Here is a 24,091-nt window from a genome sequence, read left to right as displayed (position 1 = left end):
AAGCCACTGTGTTAAGAACTGAATCACAGAGCTATGAACCTATCCTAAAGTCCTCTTCTAACTTTTCTGGCAACTAACAGTTACAGTATTGGGGAGCTGACAAGGGCAGACCCTTGAAATCAGGGAGACCTGAGCTCCAGAACCAGCTCTGCCCTGTACTTGCTGGGCAGTGTTGGGTAGATCACTTGACTCCTCTGAACCTTAGTTCCCTCCTTGTAAAATGGGGGCAATGCCTACCTTCTTGTTAGAAAGAATAAATGAAGATGTATTTAAACACTTAAAAGTATCTTGCACCTGGTTGAAATGTAAATCCCTGACCTTCTCACACCAACCCTGTTCCTTCTGGGGTATAGGAGCTGAGCTGTCTGATAAGGCACTCAAAACTAAAAAGAGAAAAATGAAGAACGAGAGTAAACTTTGTGTCTGTAAAGAAATCACAGAACATTCGAACAGTTTAGAAATGGGCTTCATAGTTGACAATTCTACTTACATTCTTTGATATCACTGACAAAAAGGATATAAATATTCAGTTATCTGGCCTGTCTACCCCTTGACAGATCAGAGAGACATGCCGAATTCTGTCCAGCTGAAATTCAGAGTAGACAAGGTGGAGGTCATTGCTGATAGACCCGTGGAATGTGGCTGCAGTTCACGGGGCTTATGCTGGCCTCATGGTGGGTGGGCTCAGATGGAGTTCAGTCCTGAGGCCTGTGACCTTTGTGAATATAGTACCATGTTTGAGGAAACCCATAACTAGGTGTATTATGTACATAATTACAGCAAGGTACAATCTCCTTGGAAGAATTTATCTTATCTACTTGAGCTTGCCAACCCTAAACATTTCTGTGAACAGCTAACTTCGTAACAGTCAAAGCCAAGATACTTTCTGTTATCACTAAGTGATGCTATTAAACCTATCAAATACAAATGCACAGGGTAAAGAAATAAGTACTGCAGGAATAAAATCCTCATTTTGTACCAAAAGTTGTTTTTAGGCTATTTTGGGCACCATTTTTTCATCAGGACAATAGTGGGAGAAAAACAACCTTCTATTCTTCTAAGTTCCTTCTCACTTTAACAAATTAGACATTGGTGTTCCCAAAGCATTTTAAGCATCTGTGAGTGGATGCTCAGCTTTAGTTTCTGGTGATATTTTAGATTTATGAAAATTTAGATTTAGATTCACCTTTTCTTTGTTGCTTTTGTAGACCAGTGCTCAGTTGAGGAATGAACTGCTTGTCTTTGTTATTCTATTCTCTCTTTTTTTAAATGTTTCTCCCCAACACTGTTGTCCACCATGCTCAATTCTGAAAACAGAATTGTAACATTAAAAAAAATCTCTGCAAAATTAAAGAAGAATTGGAAAAAATCATAGAAACAAATGATAATGAAAATACAATGGTTCAAAATCTGTGGGACACAACAAAGGCAGTCCTGAGAGGAAAATATATAGCGGTACAAGCCTTTCTCAAGAAACAAGAAAGGTCTCAGGTATACAACCTAACCCTACACCTAAAGGAGCTGGAGAAAGAACAAGAAAGAAACTCTAAACCCAGCAGGAGAAGAGAAATCATAAAGATCAGAGCAGAAATCAATGAAATAGAAACCAAAAAAACAATAGAACAAATAACTAGGAGCTGGTTCTTTGAAAGAATTAATAAAATTGATAAACCCCTGGCCAGACTTATCAAAAAGAAAAGAGAAAGGACCCAAATAAATAAAATCATGAGTGAAAGAGGAGAGATCACAACTAACGCCAAAGAAATACAAACAATTATAAGAACATACTATGAGCAACTCTACGCCAACAAATTTGACAATCTGAAAGAAATGGATGCATTCCTAGAAACATATAAACTACCACAACTGAACCAGGAAGAAATAGAAAGCCTGAACAGACCCATAACCAGTAAGGAGATTGAAACAGTCATCAAAAATCTCCAAACAAACAAAAGCCCAGGGCCAGATGGCTTCCCGGGGGAATTCTACTAAACATTTAAAGAAGAACTAATTCCTATTCTCCTGAAACTGTTCCAAAAAATAGAAATGGAAGGAAAACTTCCAAACTCATTTTATGAGGCCAGCATCACCTTGATCCCAAAACCAGACAAGGATCCCATCAAAAAAGAGCTATAGACCAATATCCTTGATGAACACGGATGCGAAAATTCTCACCAAAATACTAGCCAATAGGATTCAACAGTACATTAAAAGGCTTATTCACCACAACCAAGTGGGATTTATTCCAGGGCTGCAAGGTTGGTTCAACATTGGCAAATCAATGAATATGATACAACACATCAATAAAAGAAAGAACAAGAACCATATGATACTCTCAATAGATGCTACAGCATCCCTTCCTGATCAAAACTTTAGGAAGATGGGCTCCAGCACGCGGGAGGCGGGGTTGTCACGCGTGAGTGACCCAGTTCTCTCCCACTCCCTGCTGACGCCAAGCGCCTCTCAGCCACCTGAGAGCCCGGGTGTGGTCACTTCGCCCGGACGCAAGCACGTAGGTTGTTGAAGCCACTTCCTCTGGAATGGGGAGTAAATCCTGAGTAGGAGAATGCAGTGAGAATTGAGCTGTAAATACCCAATGTCACTTCACTGGGCAGGTGTCATTGGCAACTGTGAGTCCCCGTTAGGGACCTGGTGCCCCGGGGAGCCACACAAAAGAGCTGCTCCCTCTGGTTTTGCCCTCCGTGTGCCTTGTATTCAGTTAGATTTCGTCTCTTTTTGTGTAATTTCACGTGTATGTGTGTGTGTGTTTAGAGTCTCTTCCCAGTGATCTGTAACTTACCAAAAATCACCTACTTCCCCTCACAATTCTCCAGTTAGCAGGAAGTGTGAAGAAGGACAGTGCGGGGAATTATGCACAGAATTGTCCTTTTACCAAAACACAATCTGTCCATGTGAGAATATTCCTGAAGTCTTTTACTATAAAAACCTAATCAAGTAATTGTTTTGGGCACTTATAAATGATCGTTAGCGGCATTTAATGCATATTTTCTCCCATATTTATGTTGCAGTGGCTATAAAACACAGTAAAAACAAGTCCAGTCCCCAGGAGGCTGTGCAGGTGCTTTCCTCAGTTCGACTCAATTTGCAGGGCTTGTCATCTAAGGCAAAGGTGAGAATGCGGTGTGAGTTAACCCCGGTGCCCCCGGAAAGACGGTCTGTGCCATGAGCGGCTGCTCTTAAATCTTCCTTTATGTCAGGGGTAATATTCAGGCCACGTGGCGGTTTAGACGTCGGCCCCCAGGTGGTCAGTTGTACCGGTGGGGGTGTTACTGGCCCCAAGGCTAGACCACCTGGGTAACTCGGGAGTCTTTGAAGTTAATAACGCAGCCCTACTGCTTTCTTGAATTTAAATGAAAACAATGCTCTTCTCCTGATTGTCACTTTTTCCAGAGTATGACATATATGCCACTGGTAGCACTTGGCTGAACTTTTGATTTTCATGCATATTTATTTCACCACATGTTAGAAAAAGTTTAACTAGCACCTCAGACCTACATCTTCATGAACATTATTGCTTATTTTTCACTTACAGTAATGTAATGTTTCCTCTAAAAAAGAAAAACTTCTATTTATATTAAAAAGGTGATTTAGAGACAAATATTAAGTAGGTGGTATATGGGTTTCACAAAGACTAAGGCAGGTGAGTGACTCAGGCTTGACCACTGAAACATTTACTGTCGATCGACAAATGCCGCCTTGTGAACTAGCGCTGGGCAGGGGACGCCTGAGAATCCCTGAGGGAACTGGTTGGGAGCCCAGAGTGTCTGCCTGTGGCCAGTCAGGTATGGGGCGGAGCCTGGAGATCACGTGGTCAGGTGTAGATTATACCCCTGGAAGCAAACTGGAAAGGAATATAATTTTGTTTCTCTTTTTTCTTTTCCTTTCTTTTCTTTTCCTTTCCTTTTTTTTTTTTTTTTTTTTTTTGTCTTCTTTTCTCTTTATTTATTTATTTATTGGCGAGGGAGAGAAAGCACAGAACAGGCAGAGGGAGAAGCAGGCTCCCAGCAGAGGAGGGAAGCCAGAAGCAGGGCTTGTTTCCCGGACCCTGGATCATGACCTGAGCTGAAGGCAGATGCCCCTATCCAAATGACCCACCCAGGCGCCCCAAGGAATATAGTTTCTAGCACGATTCAGTGGTTTCTTTTCTCATTTTTGCTTGCCTTCACTATTTAATCTTGGGTTGTAAATGAATTCTAACACTTCTGAGAGCAAGTCTATGGTAGGTGAAGGTCACTTCCGGACACATGTAAAAATCTTCCCAGGGTATGTATGGCTTTTTATTAATTGCTTGATCTTTTCAGATGAGGGCATCATTTTTGCCTCTTCAGAATATTAATTTGCTTTACTATCCTTTTTAATCTGCAAACTGGAACCCGATTGTACCAGGAAGAACTGTATTTCCTCCCAGTTTGGTAGGTTAACTTCAGAATTTTGTATCTCTCAGAAAACTGCATGAGCGCTCAAAGAAGGTCAAGGTAGTAAGCTTTTCCTGTGACTGTCCCTCTCAAATGGGGAGCTAGGTTTCCTAGTTTTGGTTAGATCACTAACCTACCTACAATTGTTTATCTTCTCAGGAGATTCTCTACTAGTTTCCTTATCTCTGTGCAAAGCTTCTTGTAAGTTATTAATTTTACATAAATCTGTACCTACCTAACTAGTCTAGTCTGTGCAGGTACTGCCTGCCTTCCCTTTTGTGGAAGATTCCCCGACATTGAAAAGGAGGCCTCAGAGCATCATCTAGGTTTAGATTTTGTTCTCATTAGATCCCAACTGAGAAAACTTGCCTCCCCACGCCTCCTTTGAAACCATGTTTTTGCTAGAATATTTGGGAGTCTCTGATTTTGTAGTAGAGCATATGCTTTTCCGATTTGTTTTGTTTTTTTTAAAACAGATTGGGTTTGCTCAGCTGAATTGGGATCCCCCAAACACTTTTTTAGAGCACTTTAAATAGGTAAAACAAAATCGAATAGCTCTATTATTTTTTTTTTAAAGATTTTATTTATTTGCCAGAGAGAGAGAGAGAACAAGCGAGTACACACAAGCAGGCAGAGAGGTAGGCAGAGGCAGCGAGAGAAGCAGGCTCCCGCTGAGCAAGGAGCCCGATGCGGGACGCGATCCCATGACCCTGGGATCATGACCTGAGCCGAAGGCAGTGGCTTAACCCACTGAGCCACCCAGGTGTCCCCGGATAGCTCTATTAAATAGCTTGTAGTAAGCTTGGTTTGTACCAATCTCTGATCTTTTCTTTCCAGGCCAGGGATTTCATGGAAATAAACACATAGAGCCTAGAGCCTCACCTGACATCATCCAGTGTATCCTCCCCCTCCCACCACCACCACCACCACCCACGGGGATCACTTCACAGACCTGCTGCAGTGGGCATGAGGGCTGTTCGGGAAAATGCCAGAAATCCTGGAGACAGGACAGACTTTACTGCTTGCACATTTTTGGATCCTCGGCGAATAATCCATTCTTTCTAAGCCCCAGTTTCTCTCTCCTCTCTCTTTAGTTCATAGGGGAGTGATGCAGATCATGATGATTTGCAAGCACTATAATACTTAGTAAAAATAAAATATGCTATCTGAGTCTAGGTTACTTTTTTAAGATTTTATTTATTTATTTGATAGAGAGAGAAGTAGAGAGCACAAGTAGGCAGAGTGGCGGGCAGAGGAGAGGGGATAGCAGGCTCTCCCCTGAGCAGGGAGCCCGATCCAGGCTCGATTCCAGGACCCTGAGTCGAAGGCAGCTGCTTAACCAACTGAGCCACCCAGGCGCCCTACATTACTTTTCTAAAAGGTGTTTTCTCTACTGATCACATTGTAACAGTTCTTAAGTCACTCTCTTATGAAGTACTGTGCATGGTGTGAATACACGGTAATGTGACAGATCTTTGCTGAACATTGATGAAGTCCTGCATTCAGTGAATGCTCTTAGCTCTAAAAACCACTGTGTGAAGCTCTAAACTTGTCCCAGTGATCATACCATCACTCAAAACATCTCTGGGGCTCTCTTTTAGAACAACCATCAGAACACTTGTCCTATCATCTATGGTTGTGATAGTAAATAGTCATATGGTAATGGTAAGCAAGTCATCTAGTCAGGTCTGATAGAAAAGATAAATAGTAGGGCACCTGGGTGGCTCATTTAGTTAAGCGGCTCACTCTTGGTTTTGGCTTGGGTCATGATCTTAGGGTCCTGGGATCGAGCCCTGTGTTGGACTCCGCGCTCAGCATGGAGTCTGCTTGCGGTTCTTTCCCTGTGCCCTCCCCACCCCACCCATTTGCACGCATGTGCACGCTCTCTCTCTCTCTCTCAAATAAATAAATAAATAGTGTAATTAAAAAAAAAAAAAAGACAGTGTGTTGAGTAAATTACATTTCTGATCTACACACCCACACATACACAGTGTGGTCATAAAATCCTGAAGTTCATTTTGTTGGGTGCCTGTCCTGGCTCAGCAGGCGGTTCCGGGTAGAGAGGCTCTCCAGAATGCCTCCGCTGTGGCAGCTTTATCAAAGTATGTTGCAGTGCGCCTCCCCAGGCAAGTCCTTTTACAAAGAGGGAACGTTTATTTTTACTTTAACATGCTGGGCTTCTTTGCTTTTACCAAATCCTGATAATCTTTGCAGCCTCTGAGTCCTAAACAATAATTAGTTGTCCAGTAATTAGCATAAAGGGGTATGATGTGTATGAACTTGAATATAAAATATATTCACTTTGCTTGTATATACAATGAATAGATTTGGGGTTTTTTTGGATGAAGAATGTCCATTCATTCTAAAACCATCATATAACATTGAAATGAATAACCAGAGGACGTCTGGGTGGCTAAGTTGGTTAAGCCTCTGCCTTTAGCTCAGATCATGATCCCAGAGTCCTGGGATCGATTCCTGCATTGGGCTTCTTGCCCAGTGGGGAGCCTGCTTCTCCCTCTACCTGCCACTCCCCATGCTTGGGCTCTCTCTCATTCTGATAAATAAATAAATTAAATCTTTAAAAAAAAAAAAAAAAGAATAACCAGTGTTCAGGGCAACCATTTTGAAGAGCAGAGCTCATTTGAATTTGCCAGCTCAGGCACGTTTTTGATGCCTGGTTTAACTTTGCAGCTTGTGCATTTCCAGTTTGGTAAACAGAACAAACACTAACCATTGTTACTATCATGTGGTATTATTAGATACAGGGAATTTTTTTTTTAAAGAAGCATCTTTTTTTTTTTTCCCCAAGATTTTATTTATTTATTTATTCATTTGACACAAAGAGAGAGAGAGAAAGAGAGAGATCACAAGTAGGCAGAGAGGCAGGCAGAGAGAGAAAGGGAAGCAGGCTCCCCACTAAGTAGAGAGCCTGATGCGGGGCTCGATCCCAGGACCTTGAGATCATGACCTGAGCCACCCAGGCACCCTGATACAGGGAATTTTTAATTCTATCCTCTGTACCTATTTTATTTTAGAGAAATTGTCATTGTTTTGATCTGCTTTGTTCTTTATGTTGCAGCAACTTTTTACAGATGTGGCAAGTGGAGAAATTTCCCCAGAGTTAGCTGATGAAGCAGCAGCGATAGACGCCCTCGTCACAGAGCTGCAAGGCCTGAGCAACCAGTTTCGAAACCAGTACTGACCGTCCTGGGAACAGTAGCTGGAAAAGGAGCTTTCACCGTCTGAATTTCTCTTATACCTGTGTATCTGAAACACAAGATAATGATTTTTTAAAAAAATAAAATTCTCTTTAATGGTTAACATTTTTGTTTTGTGATTTTTCTACATGTTCGGACCTTCCAAAGTACATTAATTAAAAGTTCCCTGTTTCTTTAGGCTTACTTGCTGTTGAATTCAATATATTCTTCTGTATTCTGTGCCGGGGTCTTTCAGCCCAAAGAGCAAAAAATTATAGTTTGCTTTTTAGCATAGGGTTTATTCTCTCTCAGCCTAAAATGAATTAGATCATCCTTTGGAAAGACTTAGTCTGCAACAGGAAAAAATATCGGCACACTGCAAGTTTGTGGAATCATTAGATCGGCTGTATGATTATCCAAAAATGATAAAAGGTTAGATTGAATGGCAAAAGTCTTTTTCCTTCTTGAGACTTTGTATTTGTGTCAGAAAGATATGTTTGGCTAAATTAGAAATGGGGCATACGTTAGCTTCTAAATCAAGAAAATGCAAGGAAAAAATGACATAACTCAAATTTTGATTGGGCCATTAACCACTACTAAGCAGACTGACCCTCCTCACTTTTGTAGACTGCCAGCCCTAAAGATGGTTGTTTAATAAGGTTATTATAAGTGAAGACAGCCATAAATGATGCCATATTACAGAAATGCCAAAGTAAAAAGCTTTCTTCGTAATGTCTGTGGAAACAAATACTGAAGGCAACAACTGAGCTTAATAATCTCACTACCATAGTCGTAGTGAGGAATTCTCAGTCCCGGCTTGGGTTGCTGAATTTTGGGTCCCATGTATAACTCATTGGACCCTTGCTTTTTATCTGTGTTCTCATTTATAAAATCTGAATAATTTTTACCTCTGGCTTCCTTGTGAGTTTCAGCTTCCATTGGAAATTTTAAAATGCATACTCTACAAATACAAGTTTTCTGAACATTAAAAAAAAAAGTCTTCAAAAGCTTTGATGGATCAGTTTTAGTTACAAATGCTTACCAGTGCTTTTCCTTTCCTTCACCACCTGCTTCTCTTTTCTAGTACACTAGTCTAAAAAAAGTTAATGTCTGCCCTAAAGCCGTATGTTTTATCTCTTATAAAACATAGAAGCTATGAGAAAGACCAGTAAAGTGAGCTAGTAGCCTGAGTTAACATTAAATGTCCATTCAAATCTTTTACAGAAGCTATTGGAGAGTAGGTAGGTAAATGGATGGATGGATGGACGGAGTGAGTGAGGTTTTAAGATGAACTCTTTATCAGTACCCAGCTGTGATCCCCAATGGAAAATCGATAGACAAATACTTAGGAGGGCAAAGATTTCAGGAGTCAAATGGAAGATTGACGAAGAGTTTCCAAGGATTAGAAGTTTTTTGTTCTCAGTTTGTTTTCCTTTGGCTTCAAGGTAGAAAGACATGAGTGAGTCTGAGTTGTCACAAACCAAGTCACAAAAGGATCATCTCCTTCCAGGCCTGTTCTCAAATGCTATGTTGAATCAAATTCTCCAGGACTGCCCTACACCCTCTTTTATCTTGGAATGATCCCACAAAAGGGAGAGCTCTCAAATGTTTTCTTTTAAAGACATAGACCTGTTAATTATGTTTAATAATCTTACTTATGTGAGTGTTTAACATAACTGAAGAAAATGTATGGGGAGGTACTATGGTAAGATAGGAAAAGTTGGGATTTTATCAAAACCTCACCGGCTAACACTTAATACTTAACACTCAGGTACTTAATTTCTTCATCTGGAAAGTGAATGTGGTGATAATAGTACCTTCCATCAAGCTTTTAACATCTCTTAGAGCACTTTCACCCAACTGCAGAGTGTAACACAGTATCTTTAAAATGCTGTATTTCACTTACTAGAGGGTCTCGGATGCTTTGTATTGCTATATTATGATTTAAATATTTGCTATTTCCAAACATCTTTTATAAATTTCAGCTTTGGTTTTCGAGTATCACTACTTTTGTTTTTGGCATTACTTTTGTGCATCATCAGCTAGAAGAATATAAAAGATGTGTGATTCTTTATTGAGTTCCCATAGCATGAATGAATAATCATGCTAATAGCTACAAATTATGGAGCTCTTGCTAGGCACTACATAGGTCTGTGATACCACTGGGAAATTAAAGCTCACAAACTCTAAAAAGAGAAATAGCTAGAGCTCTCTCTACTTGCTATGTTAGGGCTAGAAGAAGCTTCCAGGGGTCAGCTGATTTCTGTCTTCTCTTTATCACAATGGGATGCCTGGAATGTTTGCCTGTCATTGTTTATAAGGTTCTTCAAGGAGAGAAATTCTGTGAAATCTCAGTTCTTAATAGCCTGTGGTCTGTAAAGTTTATTATAGTCCTTTTTTCTTTTAATTTAGTAAAGTTGTAATTAGCCTGTTTCCAAAGAAGCTGCATAATAAATGGGGGCCCTAACTGCAGAGGAGTGGAACCCCAATGGAATAAGAAATACCTTCTCTATATTCAAACCTCAAACTCAGGAAGCTTAGGGAGTTGATGCTGACTGAGTCCAGGAAGCAGAGCCATGGGGCGTGTGTCAAGCGCTCATGGGGTTCAGAACTGCAGAACTTGGACTTGAAGTTGGACTTTGGGTTGGACTTTGAGGTTCCTTTCTAGGGTTAGTGCTTGGCCTTTCCTCAGATGGAGCCTCAGTGTGGTAAGAAGGATCCCAAACGTTGAAAGCATTGACTTATTTGTGTATCAAGGCTATTCTTCATGCTTTGCTTGTTTCTGTTGGACATGCTATCAGGGTGCTATTCATAAGCAGAAATTTAAGGAAGAAATGATACCGAGTTGGTGTAGTAAGTAAACGCACCTACATTCCAGAGGCCACTCAAAGACTGTGACATAAGCAAAGGGAGGGCTCATTGGGCTCTTTGCAACCATTTATCCAAACTGTGGTAAATCTACCAAGTTAGAACCCTGGGTGAGTCTCATGAAAAGTACTTTTTTCCACTTCTGTTTTCTTAACATCCACATCAATCTAAATCACTGTTTAGATAAGGTAACTCTACTTTACAGGCCAAGAGTGAGGAATAAAACCCGTTAAGTAGATGCAACACACTTCCTTTCTGCCTGTTCACTCGACAGGCCCTATAGTGAAATGGCAAAGAGCCTTTATTCAGAGGGCGGGCGCCATGCTGTGGCGATACAGATGGATTTTTCACAACGTGCAGAAGTGCTTATAAATAGATAGGTTTCAATCAACAAGTAGCTTATTCAGGCATGTGCTCAAATATAGTAGCTGCATTCATTAGACAGACATTTCCACTAATCCCAAGACTATACTAATAAAAGAGTAATCCCTATGGGCTCAAGGTAGTGCTGGCTTGCTTTTAACTCTTATAGAGTCTTTCACAGACCAAGGCCTAATAATAATTGTAGCTGCATTAGGTTTTCACCAAATGAATTATAAAGCCAAGCTTATCTTGAAATTTTTTCTTTTATTTTTTTTTCAATTGCAGTAGCTCAAGTGGACAAAGAGGTACTCTTTACCCTGTATACATGGCTTGTAGCAAAACCAATTCAAGAGCAATTGTGTGTGCAATGTGTGTATGTGTGAGCGTGTGCCCACTGTGTGTCCTCATTACTTTATCATCAAGTTCCTTTTCTTTCCCCCTCGTTAATAAAGTGATTAATAAGGAGTTCGCTTCAGCGGATTTTGTTTTTTTCCTTTGGCTTTCGGGTAAATAAGTTAATGTCAATTTTGAGCTTTTTAGACTCAGTAGAGCAGTTGCACTTTTCCTGTGGACCTTATCCTCGGGCTGGGCGCTTTACCCCTCCCGCATCACTCAAGAGCTCGCTCTAATTCACTTAGGACAGCGCTCACATTTTTTCCCTTGCCAATGATGTCAGTCCTGTCTTCCTTTTTATTATTCTGACTTCTTATAAACCGCTGTGACCTGTGAGTCAACCACACCATCTCTCGGCTCTGTGCCAGCAGGGTGATCTATGGAAGGGGACTCCTGCCAAGGACTTTGAGGCGGAAAACTGATAGTATTAAAAGAGGTCTTCTGAACGGTCAGGATCAGCCATGTTTGAGTCTCCGGTGGTGGTACTGCCAGAAAGGGGCGGGAGGAAGTAAATCACAGTAATGTTGTTAAGGAGCTAACCCATGCGTTGCTAACTTTTTCCAGACTGAGGCCTCACGTGAACGTCAGTATCTGTGGACGTGCAGAAGTTACCGCCGCTCCCGGACAGAGGAGGGCCGCTCGAAGCCTGTGCTGCCCCGGGTGCTTCTGGAAGCCCTTAACCACTCTGTAGCCTGTCAGCATCCACAGACAGAGATGTTAGGACAACATCGATCGGAAGATGCATGTAGAAGTGCTTTCGTCTTGTCTTTTCTTTCTTTTTTTTTTTTTTCCCTAAGGTTTTATTGATTTATTTGAGAGCAAAAGAATGAGCAGGGGGTTGGGGAGGCAGGCAGAGGGAGAAGCAGGTGCCCTGCTGAGAAGTGGGGCTCCATCCCAGGACCCTGGGATCAGGATCCAAATTGAAGGCAAACGCTTAACTGACTGAGCCACCCAGGCACCCTGTAGACGTGGTTTGGAAATGAGACAGTTTAACAGGAATACATGTCAGAGTGTCCAGAAACCCCTGAGAGTAAGCACGGACACCATCTTTTCCGTTCCTCAGCGGGGAGCTTGATGACATTCAGTGCTGCTGGGTCATGACACCGAAGTCATGTCTTCATTTGGTCTCAGCCTCCCCGCGTTTCTGGGCTGCGCGTGTGGATGGGGGAAGGGAAGACGCCGAGAATGGGATGGATTTGTACGAGGTGGTCGATTTTTATATCATCGCGCCTTCTCCAGTTGGACCCGGGCCGGGAAAAGGAAAGCGAGATGGTGAGAAGCAGCGGCAGGTGGGAAAAGCACGACCCGAGGAACTGACCGACGAGGGGAGTCAGGGCGAAGCTGACCCAGACGGAAGTTCCTGCCTCTCCACTTCCTCACTATGACCACACCTGAGCCACACCTGAAACCACTTGGGGCCTCAGTTTCCCCAGCTCCAGAATGCAAATCACCGCCCTACAGACCAGACGGAGTTGCTGTGGGGATCGTGTTGGATGCTGTCTGGGAAGTATTTTGTGAGCAACTGTGCACAATTAGTTCTTGTTAGGATCAAGAGAAAGGGGCATTGTGGATGGTCTTTCGGGTCCCAGGGACCGGTGGAGTCCCTGGGTGGGGGCATCCAGCCTCTTGGCTCCAGTTTCCATAATCCCCGCGGGGGTCACAACCCTGTGGTCTGAGAGACAATGTTGCAGAAGTTTTTCCAGCCTTGTGTGCCCCTCGTCGTTCTACTGACCGAAATCAGTTTGGCCTATAGGATGTCTGGTGCCAGTGTTGATAAAGCTGTCTTGGTATTTTTATAGCTGTCTGGCCAGAAAACCCGCTTTTGCTTCCACAATTCTCTTTCACACAAGAAGTGTGTATCCGCCACAGAGTTAAAGTGTGCTTTACAGACTCTGCTGGATCCCCTGGCCATAACCAGTAAGATAGAGGTTATTTTTGGGGGTGTGTGTGCTCTGATCCATGTTGACCTTCCCCTTTAATAAGTTACACAAGTGTTCCATCCCATGTTCATTGTGAAAAAATTAGAAAATACAAAAAAAAAAATAGAAAAATGTCAAATGGCCCAAATCCCCACCCTTGTAGAAAATAACCATGTTAACATTTTCCTGCTGGTGCGTGTGTGTGTGTGTGTGTGTGTGTGTGTGTGAAATAAAGAGAAAGGCTTTTTAAAAAATTAAAAAAAAATTTTTTATTAACATATAATGTATTATTAGCCCCATAGGTACAGGTCTGTGAATTGCCAGGTTTACATTTCACAACATTCACCATAGCACATACCTTCCCCAATGTCCATAACCCAACAAGAGATAGGCTTTTAAAAATTTTTTTAATTAAGCTTTCTAATAAAGCACATGGAAGTAGGCATGCCTTCAACCTGGTGGGGGCTCAGACCCAGAGTGCAGAAGGAGGCCCATGTACCACATATCTAAATATTTAAAAGTTGTAAATCAAGCTAAGAAACTGTGAAAATTTGTTTTATGCTTTGGATCTTAAGAAATGTTCCTATATAGTGACTTGGAAAGGCGTATCTTGATTTAGAATTCTCAAAACCTTGGAATTCCACAACAGAAGACGGTGTTGCAGGGAGAGTCAGTCCACTTTCAGCCGCCTTCTTGGGCAGGGGCCTCGTGTGCACAGGGGTGCACACTGAGCTACCATCTTAGTCTGTCATACCACCCAGAGACAGTCATAATGCCATCCTACAGACCTAGGAGTGTGTAGACCAGAGGCCACTCTGCCCTCGGGAGCATGGTCTGGGGGGTAAGGCCATGCCACCCTGGCTGCAGGCTTTGGGCTTTTGAGCTTTTTGACCTGAGCTGTGGTCTAGTAGGTCAGGTTAGTACAGGGTCTAGGTGGGTGTGTCCCCTTGGTCCTATGAGCAGGGGGTGTCTGGAGGATAAAAGATGGACCTATTAAAGCAAATGGCCCAGGGCTGAGGCATCTCTTGCCTGGTTTTAAAGATGGTGCCGATGGGAGAGTGATATCAGATACACCTCTTCCCCTCTCCCTAATTTTCCCTAGAAGAGAGAATTTCCAATCAGCATGCTAGGAAGCAAAAGAATAGCAGGAACAATTTAGCTTCTCTTTACCCTGCATTTCATCCAGTGCCGGAAGAGTGACGGAAGGAACTAGACCAGCCTGACTCTCCATGTGTGTCTGCCTGTCTGTCTGTCTCAAGACTTTCCGAACAGAAGAGTGCTCTCTTCTCTCCCATGCTCTCCCCATGAGTCTCCCCATTGAGTCAGGCCTAGGCTTGTCTGAGAGCTGACCTGTCTCTCTCTCTCTCTCTCTCTCTCTCTTCCTAATGGGGCCATAGTTCTGGATGGAGGTAGGCATCTGTTCTGTAGTTCCAAACTCTCCCTTTATGGATTTGTCCAAGAGCCACATTGCAGGCAAAGTATCTGGGGGATCACATGTGATAACACATCAAAAAAAATAAAATGAACACTTTGATTTCCATCTGTTGGAGTTCAGAGTGTGTACATCAATTGGTTTCAAAATCAGTCCAGAGAGGAGAGGAGAGAGTGATTAATTACTTGGACTCAAGCCCTAGCTGGGTTCATTGAGTTGTCTTGTGGATTTTTTTTTTTTTTTAAAGTCTGGTGAATTTTTAACCAGGCCTGTGAATCAGAGCCATCTAAAGAATTAAAAAAAAAAAAAAAAGAAAGAAAAAGACAACCATAAAATCCTAGACTTAAATCCTGGGGATTCTGATCCATTAGCCCCGAGAAAATGTATTTTAAAAGCTCCAAAGGTGATTCTGATACTTATTTGAACATCACTGAACATAACTGAGCTTTATACAATGAAAACAGATCCTAGATTGCTTTGACTTAGACTGACGGTAAAGAATAAACGAAAAAAAAAATGCACTGAAAACTGAAGGTCTCTGCATAAATTATTGTTACTTTCATTATGAATGATTATCTAGTATTGTTAATTACTACAGCTACTAAATAACATACATCTGGAGCAAAATACAGTAAAATAAATATCAGTTTTAATTGCCAGATTAAGAAACAACAAAGTATATTGGATATTTAGAACAACTAAATATATTTAGAACATATTGAGAACAACTAAATATATTGGATAAAGCATTTTTTAGAGATTTCCTTTTTTTTTAATTAAAAAAAATATATTTCCCTTCAAATGAGTGGCTGAGGGCACCTGGGTGGCTCAGTCGGTTAAGCATCTGCCTTTGGTTCAAGTCATGATCCCAGGGTCCTGGGATCGAGTACTGCATTGGGCTCCCTGCTCAGTGAGGGGTCTGCTTCTCCCTCTACCTCCATCCCCCATGCTTGTGATCTCTCTCTCAAATAAATAAAAATAATAATAAATCTTTTAAAAAAATTAGTGGCTGAATTGGTAGAGAAATAGGGACATTCTTGGTGGCCATAAAGCATGAATTGAGAGTGGTTAATGAATGCCAAATGGGGTGTGTCCCAGTAGGCGCATACTAATTCATGGGGGACTGAACTTAGGTATAAACCCATACTTGGAGACTTGAGGAGAAAGCTAGGATCCATCGAAGTGGCTCAGGGATCCTTTATATCCAAGACCATCCTCCATGAAAAGTAGAACAACAGTCACAACAAAAACTCACTCATTAGAGGGACATTGGTGGAAGACTTGTGTTTCTCAGCCTTGAGTCTGGGTTAAGGGGAAAAAGAAAAATCTCCTTTTTGATCATTCCTAACTGTAAGTCTCATCTTATACTGGAATTCTAAAGCCAAAAATTTGTATCTGGCTCACCCAGATTGATGCGCTACCAGATAGTTTATAGAATAAATCTCTTTAAAGGAAAATGCTTTGAACATAAACCTCAATGCATTATTCCCAAAAGGCTCCATGTAATAAGAATTCATAGTAAAATATCCGAAGTGCACCAGTAGGTATGGCACCGTGGAGAAGAATCAGTTGAGGGGTGCCTGTGTGGCTCAGTCAGCTGAATGTCTACCTTTAGCTCAGGTCATGATCCCAGGCTCCTGGGATTAAGTCCCACATTGGGCTCCCTGCTCAGCACGGAGCCTGCTTCTCCTTTTGCCTGCCACTCCTCCCTGCTTGTGCTCTCTCTCTGACAAATAAATAAATAAAATATTTAATTTAAAAAAAGAATCAGAAGAAACAAACAGAGTAAGATTGACAAAGGCCACAGATGTTGGAATTATAGGATATAGGAAAAGTACATTCTTATATTTAAGGAAATAAAAAAAGAAACCCAACTTTGAACATAGAAGACTATAAAAGTTTCAGAAAGATTTGAAAAAGAACCATATTAAACTTTTGGGAATGAAAAATATAATAATTGAAATTGGAAATTTAATAGTTAGGTTAACCTAGGGTTTAAACCTTGATACTACTGACATTTGGCTGGGTAATTGTTGTAGGGGGCAGTCTTGTGCATTGTAAGTTTCTTACTAGTATCTCTTGACTCTATCCTCCAGATGCCAGTAGCATGCTTTTCCTGGTGTGAAAACCAAAAATATTTCTAACATTAGTAATTGTCTCCTGATGGATAAAATCACTCTCTTTGAGAACCAAGATTTAACAAGAGAGCTGAAGAGGATTCATGAAGGAATGAAATAATGAAGCCCATCATATCAGAAAAAAGGAAAAAGAAAAGAATTTAGAAGACTTAGTTTCCAGAGGATTATGTGAATAAAAATTCCAGGTTATTAAAGAGAATGGGGAAAGGGCATTTGAAGAGTTAACAACTGAAATTTCTTCAGAAGTGATGAAAAATTTTGATTCTCAAATACAGAATTTTTATATAGATTTAAAAATCAACTTCTCAATTTACACATGCACACAACCTGCAGGGATTTTGAAAAGGAAAAGAATTTAAATGGCACCATTTATAATAGCATGAAAAATTAAAATACTTAGGAATTAATCTTTTTAAAAAGATTTTTATTTATTTTTTGACAGAGAGAGAGAGATCACAAGTAGGCAGAAAGGCAGGCAGAGAGAGAGGCAGAAAACAGGCTCCTTGCTGAGCAGAAAGCCCGATGTAGGGCTCAATCCCAGGACCCTGAGATCATGACCTGAGCCAAGGCAGAGGCTTTAACCCACTGAGCCACCCAGGTGCCCCAATCTTTTTCTTTTTTTTTAAGATTTTTACTTATTTATTTGACAGACAGAGATCACAAATTGGCAGAGAGGCAGGCAGAGAGAGAGATTGGAGGAAGCAGGCTCCCCGCTGAGCAGAGAGCCCGATGTGGGACCCGATCCCAGGACCCTGGGATCATGACCTGAGCTGAAGGCACTGAGCTGAAGCCCACTGAGCCACCCAAGTGCCCCAGGAATTAAATCTTTTTAAAGATCTTATATACCACAATAGAAAACTGAAACATTTTGGGGAAAATTAAAGAAGTCCTCAATAAATAAATAGTGGGAAATACTGTGTTCATGAATTGGAAAACCCAGTACAGTAGAGCTGTTTCTCCCCAAATCAACCTATAGATTCCAAATAGTATTAATCAAAATTATGGCAGATATTATTAAAAATCTGATTCTAAAATGTATATGGAAATTCAAGGGCTGAGAATGCCACCACAATCTTGAAGAACAAAGTTGAAGATTTATATATCAGAAATGAAGACTTATAAAATGACAGTCACTAAGACAGTATGATATTGATACAAGGACAAATAGGTCAATGGAATACAATATAGAGACCAGAAATACACAAATGCAGACACTTGACTTATGATAAAGGTGGCATTGCCAAACACTGGAGAAAGGGTGATCTTTTCAATAGTGTTGGGTTATTTAGATATCTGTATAGAAAAAAGTGAGTCTTGACCTCTCCTACCTCACACCATACATAAAAATCAATTCTTTTTTTTTTTCTTAAAATTAATTCTAAGTGAATTGTAAACCTAAGTGTGAAACAATAATGCTTCTAGAAGATAATATAAGAGAATATCTTCACAACATTGGGGGAAAGTAAAGTGTCCCTTGGGATACAAAAAAACACTAACTTCATAGGAAATTTAAAAATAGTTTTGAACTGGGGCGCCTGGGTGGCTCAGTGGGTTAAGCCGCTGCCTTCAGCTCAGGTCATGATCTCAGCGTCCTGGGATCGAGTCCCACATCGGGCTCTCTGCTCAGCAGGGAGCCTGCTTGCCTCTCTCTCTCTTCCTCTCTCTGCCTGCCTCTCTGTCTACTTGTGATCTCTCTCTGTCAAATAAATAAATAAAATCTTTAAAAAAAAATAGTTTTGAACTACATTAAAATTAAGAGCTCTGTTCATCAAAAGACCTGACAAGGAGAATGAAAGCTAAAAGGTGAGTGTAAATATTTGCAATACATATAATTGGAAAAGGATATGGACTCAGAATATTAATAAAAACTATTAAGAAGGAAAAAATAACAAGTAAAAAATGAGGCACTTCACAAAAGAGGATAACCAAACACCCAATAAAACTACAAAAACATGCTCAGACTCAGTCCTCAGAGAAATGCAACCTAAGGTCACCAGGAGATGAGCACATACTCAACAAAATGGCTAATATTGAAATGACGGAGTGTCAGTGAGCTTGTGGACCGAGAGCAAGTCTTACACATTGCTGATTATGGTCTAAAAATTGGAAAACAGTTGAGCAATATCTACTAACTTTGAGGGTAAGCATAGCCTGTACCCAGCAGTGTTACTCTTCGGTGAATATACCTGTAGACAAACACATGTGTGCATCCATGCATGCCAACTTTCCTACAGGATCGTTCATAGCAGCGTTATCCATAATGGCCTCCAAATGGAATCCCTCCAAATATCCACCCACAGTGAAATGGGTACATCCATGCAGGATGGCCATGCGGTGGAACTGTACACATCAATGACAGTGAATGTCCTGTACTAAACCACAGCAACATCGTGAGTGAATCTCTCAAACATTATGTGGAGCAAAGGAAGCCAGATGTGATGGGGAAAAAATGCATGCGGCATATTTCCATGTATATAATATAAAATTGAAAAGGCAGATGAAATTAAACTATAAAACTTAGTGATCCATACTGGCGTGTTAAAACTGTGAAGGAAAGCAAGGACTTGAATACCACAGAAGACAGCGGTTACTCTTGTGGGCACATGGGATGATGAGCAGGAGGGTGTGTGAAGGACTTCTGGGGGGGTTGCCAATAGCCTTTATTAATTTTGGTCATGGCTGACGTGGTTCGTTCACCAAATCATTAAGTTGTACGATTTGTTTTTTTTTTTTTTTTTTTTTTAAAGATTTTTTTTATTTATTTGACAGAGAGAGATCACAAGTAGGCAGAGAGAGAGGAGAGGAAGCAGGCTCCCTGTTGAGCAGAGAGCCCGATGCGGGACTCGATCCCAGGACCCTGGGATCATGACCTGAGCCGAAGGCAGCGGCTTAACCCACTGAGCCACCCAGGCGCCCCGTACGATTTGTTTTATCCATTTTTCTGAACGTACATTACAGTTCGTAGTAAAAAGCTTTAAAATATTAGGAACAGTGTAGGCCCCCTAATGTGAACCTGAGTGTCTGTTTTTCCCCTCTGGATCTTTCTACTCTTCTACTTCTTCGGCCTTTCCTTTTTTGGAGGAGCCCTGACTCCTTTTCCTTGCAAATCATAAAATTCACTTTTGAGAAAGCATACTGCTCTTTCAGGCGAAATTTGGCATCACAAACTGAAACTTACCCTGTGTAACTTTAACTACCACCCTCCACACAGAAACACCTTAAACAAAACACAACATTTTACAACCCTCCGGTGGCTTTACCCTAAGACAAAAATGTGGATACTTTGACACTATGCTCTAAATGCTTTATTTCTTTTGTCTCACACAGTTAAGATCCTGTGCCTTTCGTCCCATATTGCTCTCTGGATAAATAGTGTGGTACTAATGTAAGGGAAACCGGCCAGTTTTGAGTCATTGATAGAGTGTGGCCATCTTGTTGACCAAAGCCAACTTCTCACATTTCCTCTTGAAAAGCATGGTGTTGACATGTTTAATATCCTGTGGCATTTCCTCTGGGCTCCACCGTATGATGGAAAAAGTCCCTGTTGATGTCTGATGGCCAAGTTGAATAAGCAAGGCCTTGAGACGACCCACTTCACAGCTCTGGCTGGGGTGGTGATTTCCCTCAAAGCTGTAACAGGAATCCCGACAGTCGTATCTTGACAGGATTGCTGCACCGCTACTTTCAGGGAGAGTACTTATGTGTGCCTGGATGGGCTTTGAATAAATAAAAGTGAAATCTCGCCCACAGCTTGATAGGGAATGATAAATCAAAACCCAGCACATTACAGAAAAAAATGTAACTCTAAGGTTTTAAGCTTTTCTGGAAGAATTCCAAAAAGGCATATTTTAAGGGAACGTCTCAGGGCAACCCTAAATAAACCGGTGACATCCAGATCAAAGACGCTGTGCTTTATTAGGCATCTCCTGACCCGGCCAAACCTACTGTCCTCTAACTATTACATGCATCCTGATAAACCCTTCCTTCTCTGTCCTTTCTTCCTCTGAGAGCCATAAGAATCACAAATCAGCCCTGACAACATTTGGTTTCTCATCTTCAGGAATGTAGCTGGTACATTCTTTATGTGAAAGAGGCAATCCTAGGCAGGGGTCTGACCCAGACAGAACGAAGAGTATCTTATTTCATCTGCACAGAACAAAAGAGTGTCTTTCCTTTTGCAGTGCCTGCATTTGAGTCGGAGGACTTGGATAAAAGCAGACTGACTGAGCTTCATCCTGAGGACATAGATGTGGCCAGCAGCGAGAGGGGTCCACTGAGGTAAGAGGGTCCCTCTCTCTCCTCCATGATTGATCTTACAGTACAGTTCTGACTTGCAAAGGGAGCAGTGATTGACGTGGGCTTCTTTTTCCTTGACTGTAACCTTCCACCAAATTAAATGCTTCTGCCACTGATCCCAAGTCCTGTAGGTTCAGTTGGGCATAGTTCGTAAAACGTCATGAATTTCCATAAGTTTACTCTGTGCTAGGAATGTAGTCAACTATGCATGAGGCAGGCTGCCTTCTGATAGTCATGGCCTTCTGTAATCTCCTTCTTTTAAATATTTAGTTTCTCCTCACTAATAAAATATTGGCAACATTGAAGGGTGTCCCTTCCATAATTAGGTTCCATAAAGCAGTGGCTTCTGACTTCCAGCAGATGCTGTCCCTCGCTGGCTTTGATAGAGCAGGCTGCCATGTTGGAGAGGTCTGTGTGGTCAGGGACTGAGGGTGGCCTCAGGCCAACACTTGGCAAAGCCCTGAAGGAAGCAAGGGATCTGAGGAAGTCCACTGGTCCAACAACCCTCCAGAAACAATTCTACCAACAAACACTTGAGCTGAGAAGCACGTGTTTCTCCTCCTCGGTTGAAACTTCAGGTGAGGTTTTGGCCAACCGAATCCCTGATTTCAGTTTGGTGAGAAACCCTGGAGTAGAACCGGTTCAGCTATCCCTGAATTCCTGTCTCACAAAAACTGTCAATGTGTGCCTCACGTTGGTAATTTGTTATATAGCAAGAGGTAACTAATACAGTAGATTTTACCTGTCATTTTTCTTTCCATAACATAAATATGCACTTTGGGAAATGTTTCATTGTTATTTCTAAGATAGTAGGCAGACATACAGTTATACCCCGTACTGTGTTGGAATCAGTCATTTCTTTAGAGAGTTATCTGTGAACCAACAGATCATATAAGGGGAAACATTAAGAAGTTTCTGGTCTAAAATATGGCTCTAGTTATGTCATTCCTCTACTTAAAGACCTTCTAGAATTCTCCAGGAAATACAAACTCGCATGATGTGACCCCAAACTACCTTTCCAGGCTTTCTCCCCATTATATCGCTCCTTGTCACCCTTCCGACAGTGTGGCCCAACCCTTCCCATGTCTGTCTTCTCTCCTCCTGCCCTTCATAGTGCCCCCCCCCCCCCGACCACCACCTCATGTCTGCCTGTGGAAGGCCTCTCTCTTCTATGGAGCCTCTCCAAGATCACACGCCTACCCCTATGCCCAGAGCCCTGTCTCTCTACTCTATCCCCTCACACCACTTTCGGCCTTGCTTCAAGAACCTCTCACGTGCTGACTTTTATCCTGCTTTGCTTTCCAGCCTATCTCTGCTTCTGCCTTCTCTGGTTTCCTACATGAGACTAAAGTCTCTGTGAGGACAGAAACTGTTCATCACTCTCTGTGTGGCCCTTCCCACACCTAGAGTGTCACCTTGGGCATGGAGAGGTGGTGGTCTTCTGATGTGTGTGAGGTTGAATATAATGAAAGGTGGACTGGGTTGTGGAGCAGCCTTCCTGAGAGGGGGTTCAGAGAAGTGCTGCTAAGGAGGGGCCCTAGAGCTAGACAAGGTTGGGGGACGAGGCATGCCTGTCTCCACGCAAAGAGTCCCCATGGACATGAGATGGTTAAAGTCTCCTGAGGTAAAGAAATGGAAGTTGTAGCTTCCAGCCACAGCTTTCTGTAATGCTGTGCTTTGGGCAGGAGACTTGGAAGCAGCCTGGTCAGGCAATGTGGGATCCCTGCCCATTTCGAGCTCCCCTCACAGTGATGGCCGTACGCTTGGTTTTCCCTTGGTAAGGCTGTGAATTTACCAGGCTGAGCAGTCTATATCCAGTCCCTTATTTAGTCACAGGTGATTCTAGATGCTTTTCTCTGATGATGCTCTGAATGGGTCCTCAACTTCCCAGGTACACAAATCCCACTTTTAGGAACCAAACCACCTACGCTGTGTGAAGACCCTGTTTGTAACCAGTCTGGCAGCACCTTGTCCTTATAAGCCCTTCTGCTTGAAATATTTAAAATTTCAGATGTTAGAGACTCATTTTTTTCACCAACCTTTGCCAGGTTATTGGATGTAACCAATTACATCTGGGTTACTGGATGAGCGTTTCCTGTGTGTCAGGCACCATGCTGGGTGCTTAGGGTGCAAAGCTCGCTAACAGACTGCCCTGGCCTAAAGGATGCCTTGTCTGGCTCAGAACATAGGTTCTCTCAGTACATTTCTCTGAGCACTGAAACCCTGCTGCGTGGCACACAAGCCAGGGGGTGGGGACGCTCAGCCTAGAAGCATAGGGAAGCCTAGCAGGAGAGCTGACAGATTCTGAAAGGTCACCCTGGGAATAAAGGTGGAAAAACAGAAGGTGCAATCAACAGAGTTGTTTTTTGAACACGTCCTCTCTGCCAGCAGCTCTCTGCCCTGTCCTGAGAGATCTGAGATGAATGAGGGACCCTCCCTTCCTTCCAGGAGCTTGGGAGGGTGGTGGGGGCAGAAGTCAGGTGAGGCCCCCAGGGCCTGATTCCTGGGGACTGGGGGAACCCAAGGACCATAACGCCTATGGTCAGCACACGCCACACCTTCCGTTTTAACTTAACAATCACTTCTTGCCTCTAATCTTTTGTGGCTGCTGGTGGTGTTTTTCTTTCTTTCTTTCTTTTTTTTTTTTTTACATTTTTATTATTATTTATTTATTTGAGAGAGAGAGAGAGAACACAAGCCAGGGGGAGAGACAGAGGGAGAGCAAGAAGCAGGCCTCCTGCTGAGCAGGGAGTCTGATGCGGGGCTCGATCCCAGGACCCTGGGACCATGATCCGAGCCAAAGGTGGATGCTTAACCGACTGAGCCACCCAGGTGCCCCGCTGGTGGTGTTTTTTAAAGAGCAAACATCATTCTTCTGAGCATCTCAGGCCTGTAGACCTAAGACCCCATCACTGTGGACTGAAGAATTCCTGTCAGGTCACTGGTTTTCTCTTCCCTGTTTCCCCCTTCCTCTCTTCTTGTGCCTCACCTTCATGAGGGGGCCATCGGACGGGAGGGAGAGGAGGGGGCCTTGCCCTCTTCGGTGGTC

The 24,091-nt window shown here is 42.3% G+C and overlaps 1 protein-coding gene across 2 annotated transcripts in view; it reads left to right on the top strand.

Annotated features, from left to right (window-relative positions):
• Window positions 1-7,757, top strand: part of TTC27 (tetratricopeptide repeat domain 27) — a 169,957-nt gene extending 162,200 nt beyond the window's left edge. Inside the window, exons 19-21 of one of the 2 annotated variants that reach the window (XM_059405453.1) lie at window positions 3,030-3,130; window positions 4,408-4,433; window positions 7,516-7,757. In XM_059405453.1, coding sequence (XP_059261436.1) covers window positions 3,030-3,130; window positions 4,408-4,433; window positions 7,516-7,561 — 173 coding nt within the window. In that variant the 3' untranslated portion in view covers window positions 7,562-7,757. The remainder of the gene's footprint in view (window positions 1-3,029; window positions 3,131-4,407; window positions 4,434-7,515) is intronic. The other variant, XM_059405454.1, reaches the window with a different exon arrangement.
• The last annotated feature ends 16,334 nt before the right edge of the window (window positions 7,758-24,091 follow it).

Source organism: Mustela nigripes, chromosome 7, assembly GCF_022355385.1.
Source record: "Mustela nigripes isolate SB6536 chromosome 7, MUSNIG.SB6536, whole genome shotgun sequence".
Lineage (NCBI taxonomy): Eukaryota > Metazoa > Chordata > Mammalia > Carnivora > Mustelidae > Mustela > Mustela nigripes.
Note: the sequence above shows the minus strand (reverse complement) of the source record. Positions and strands in the feature narration are given on the sequence as shown.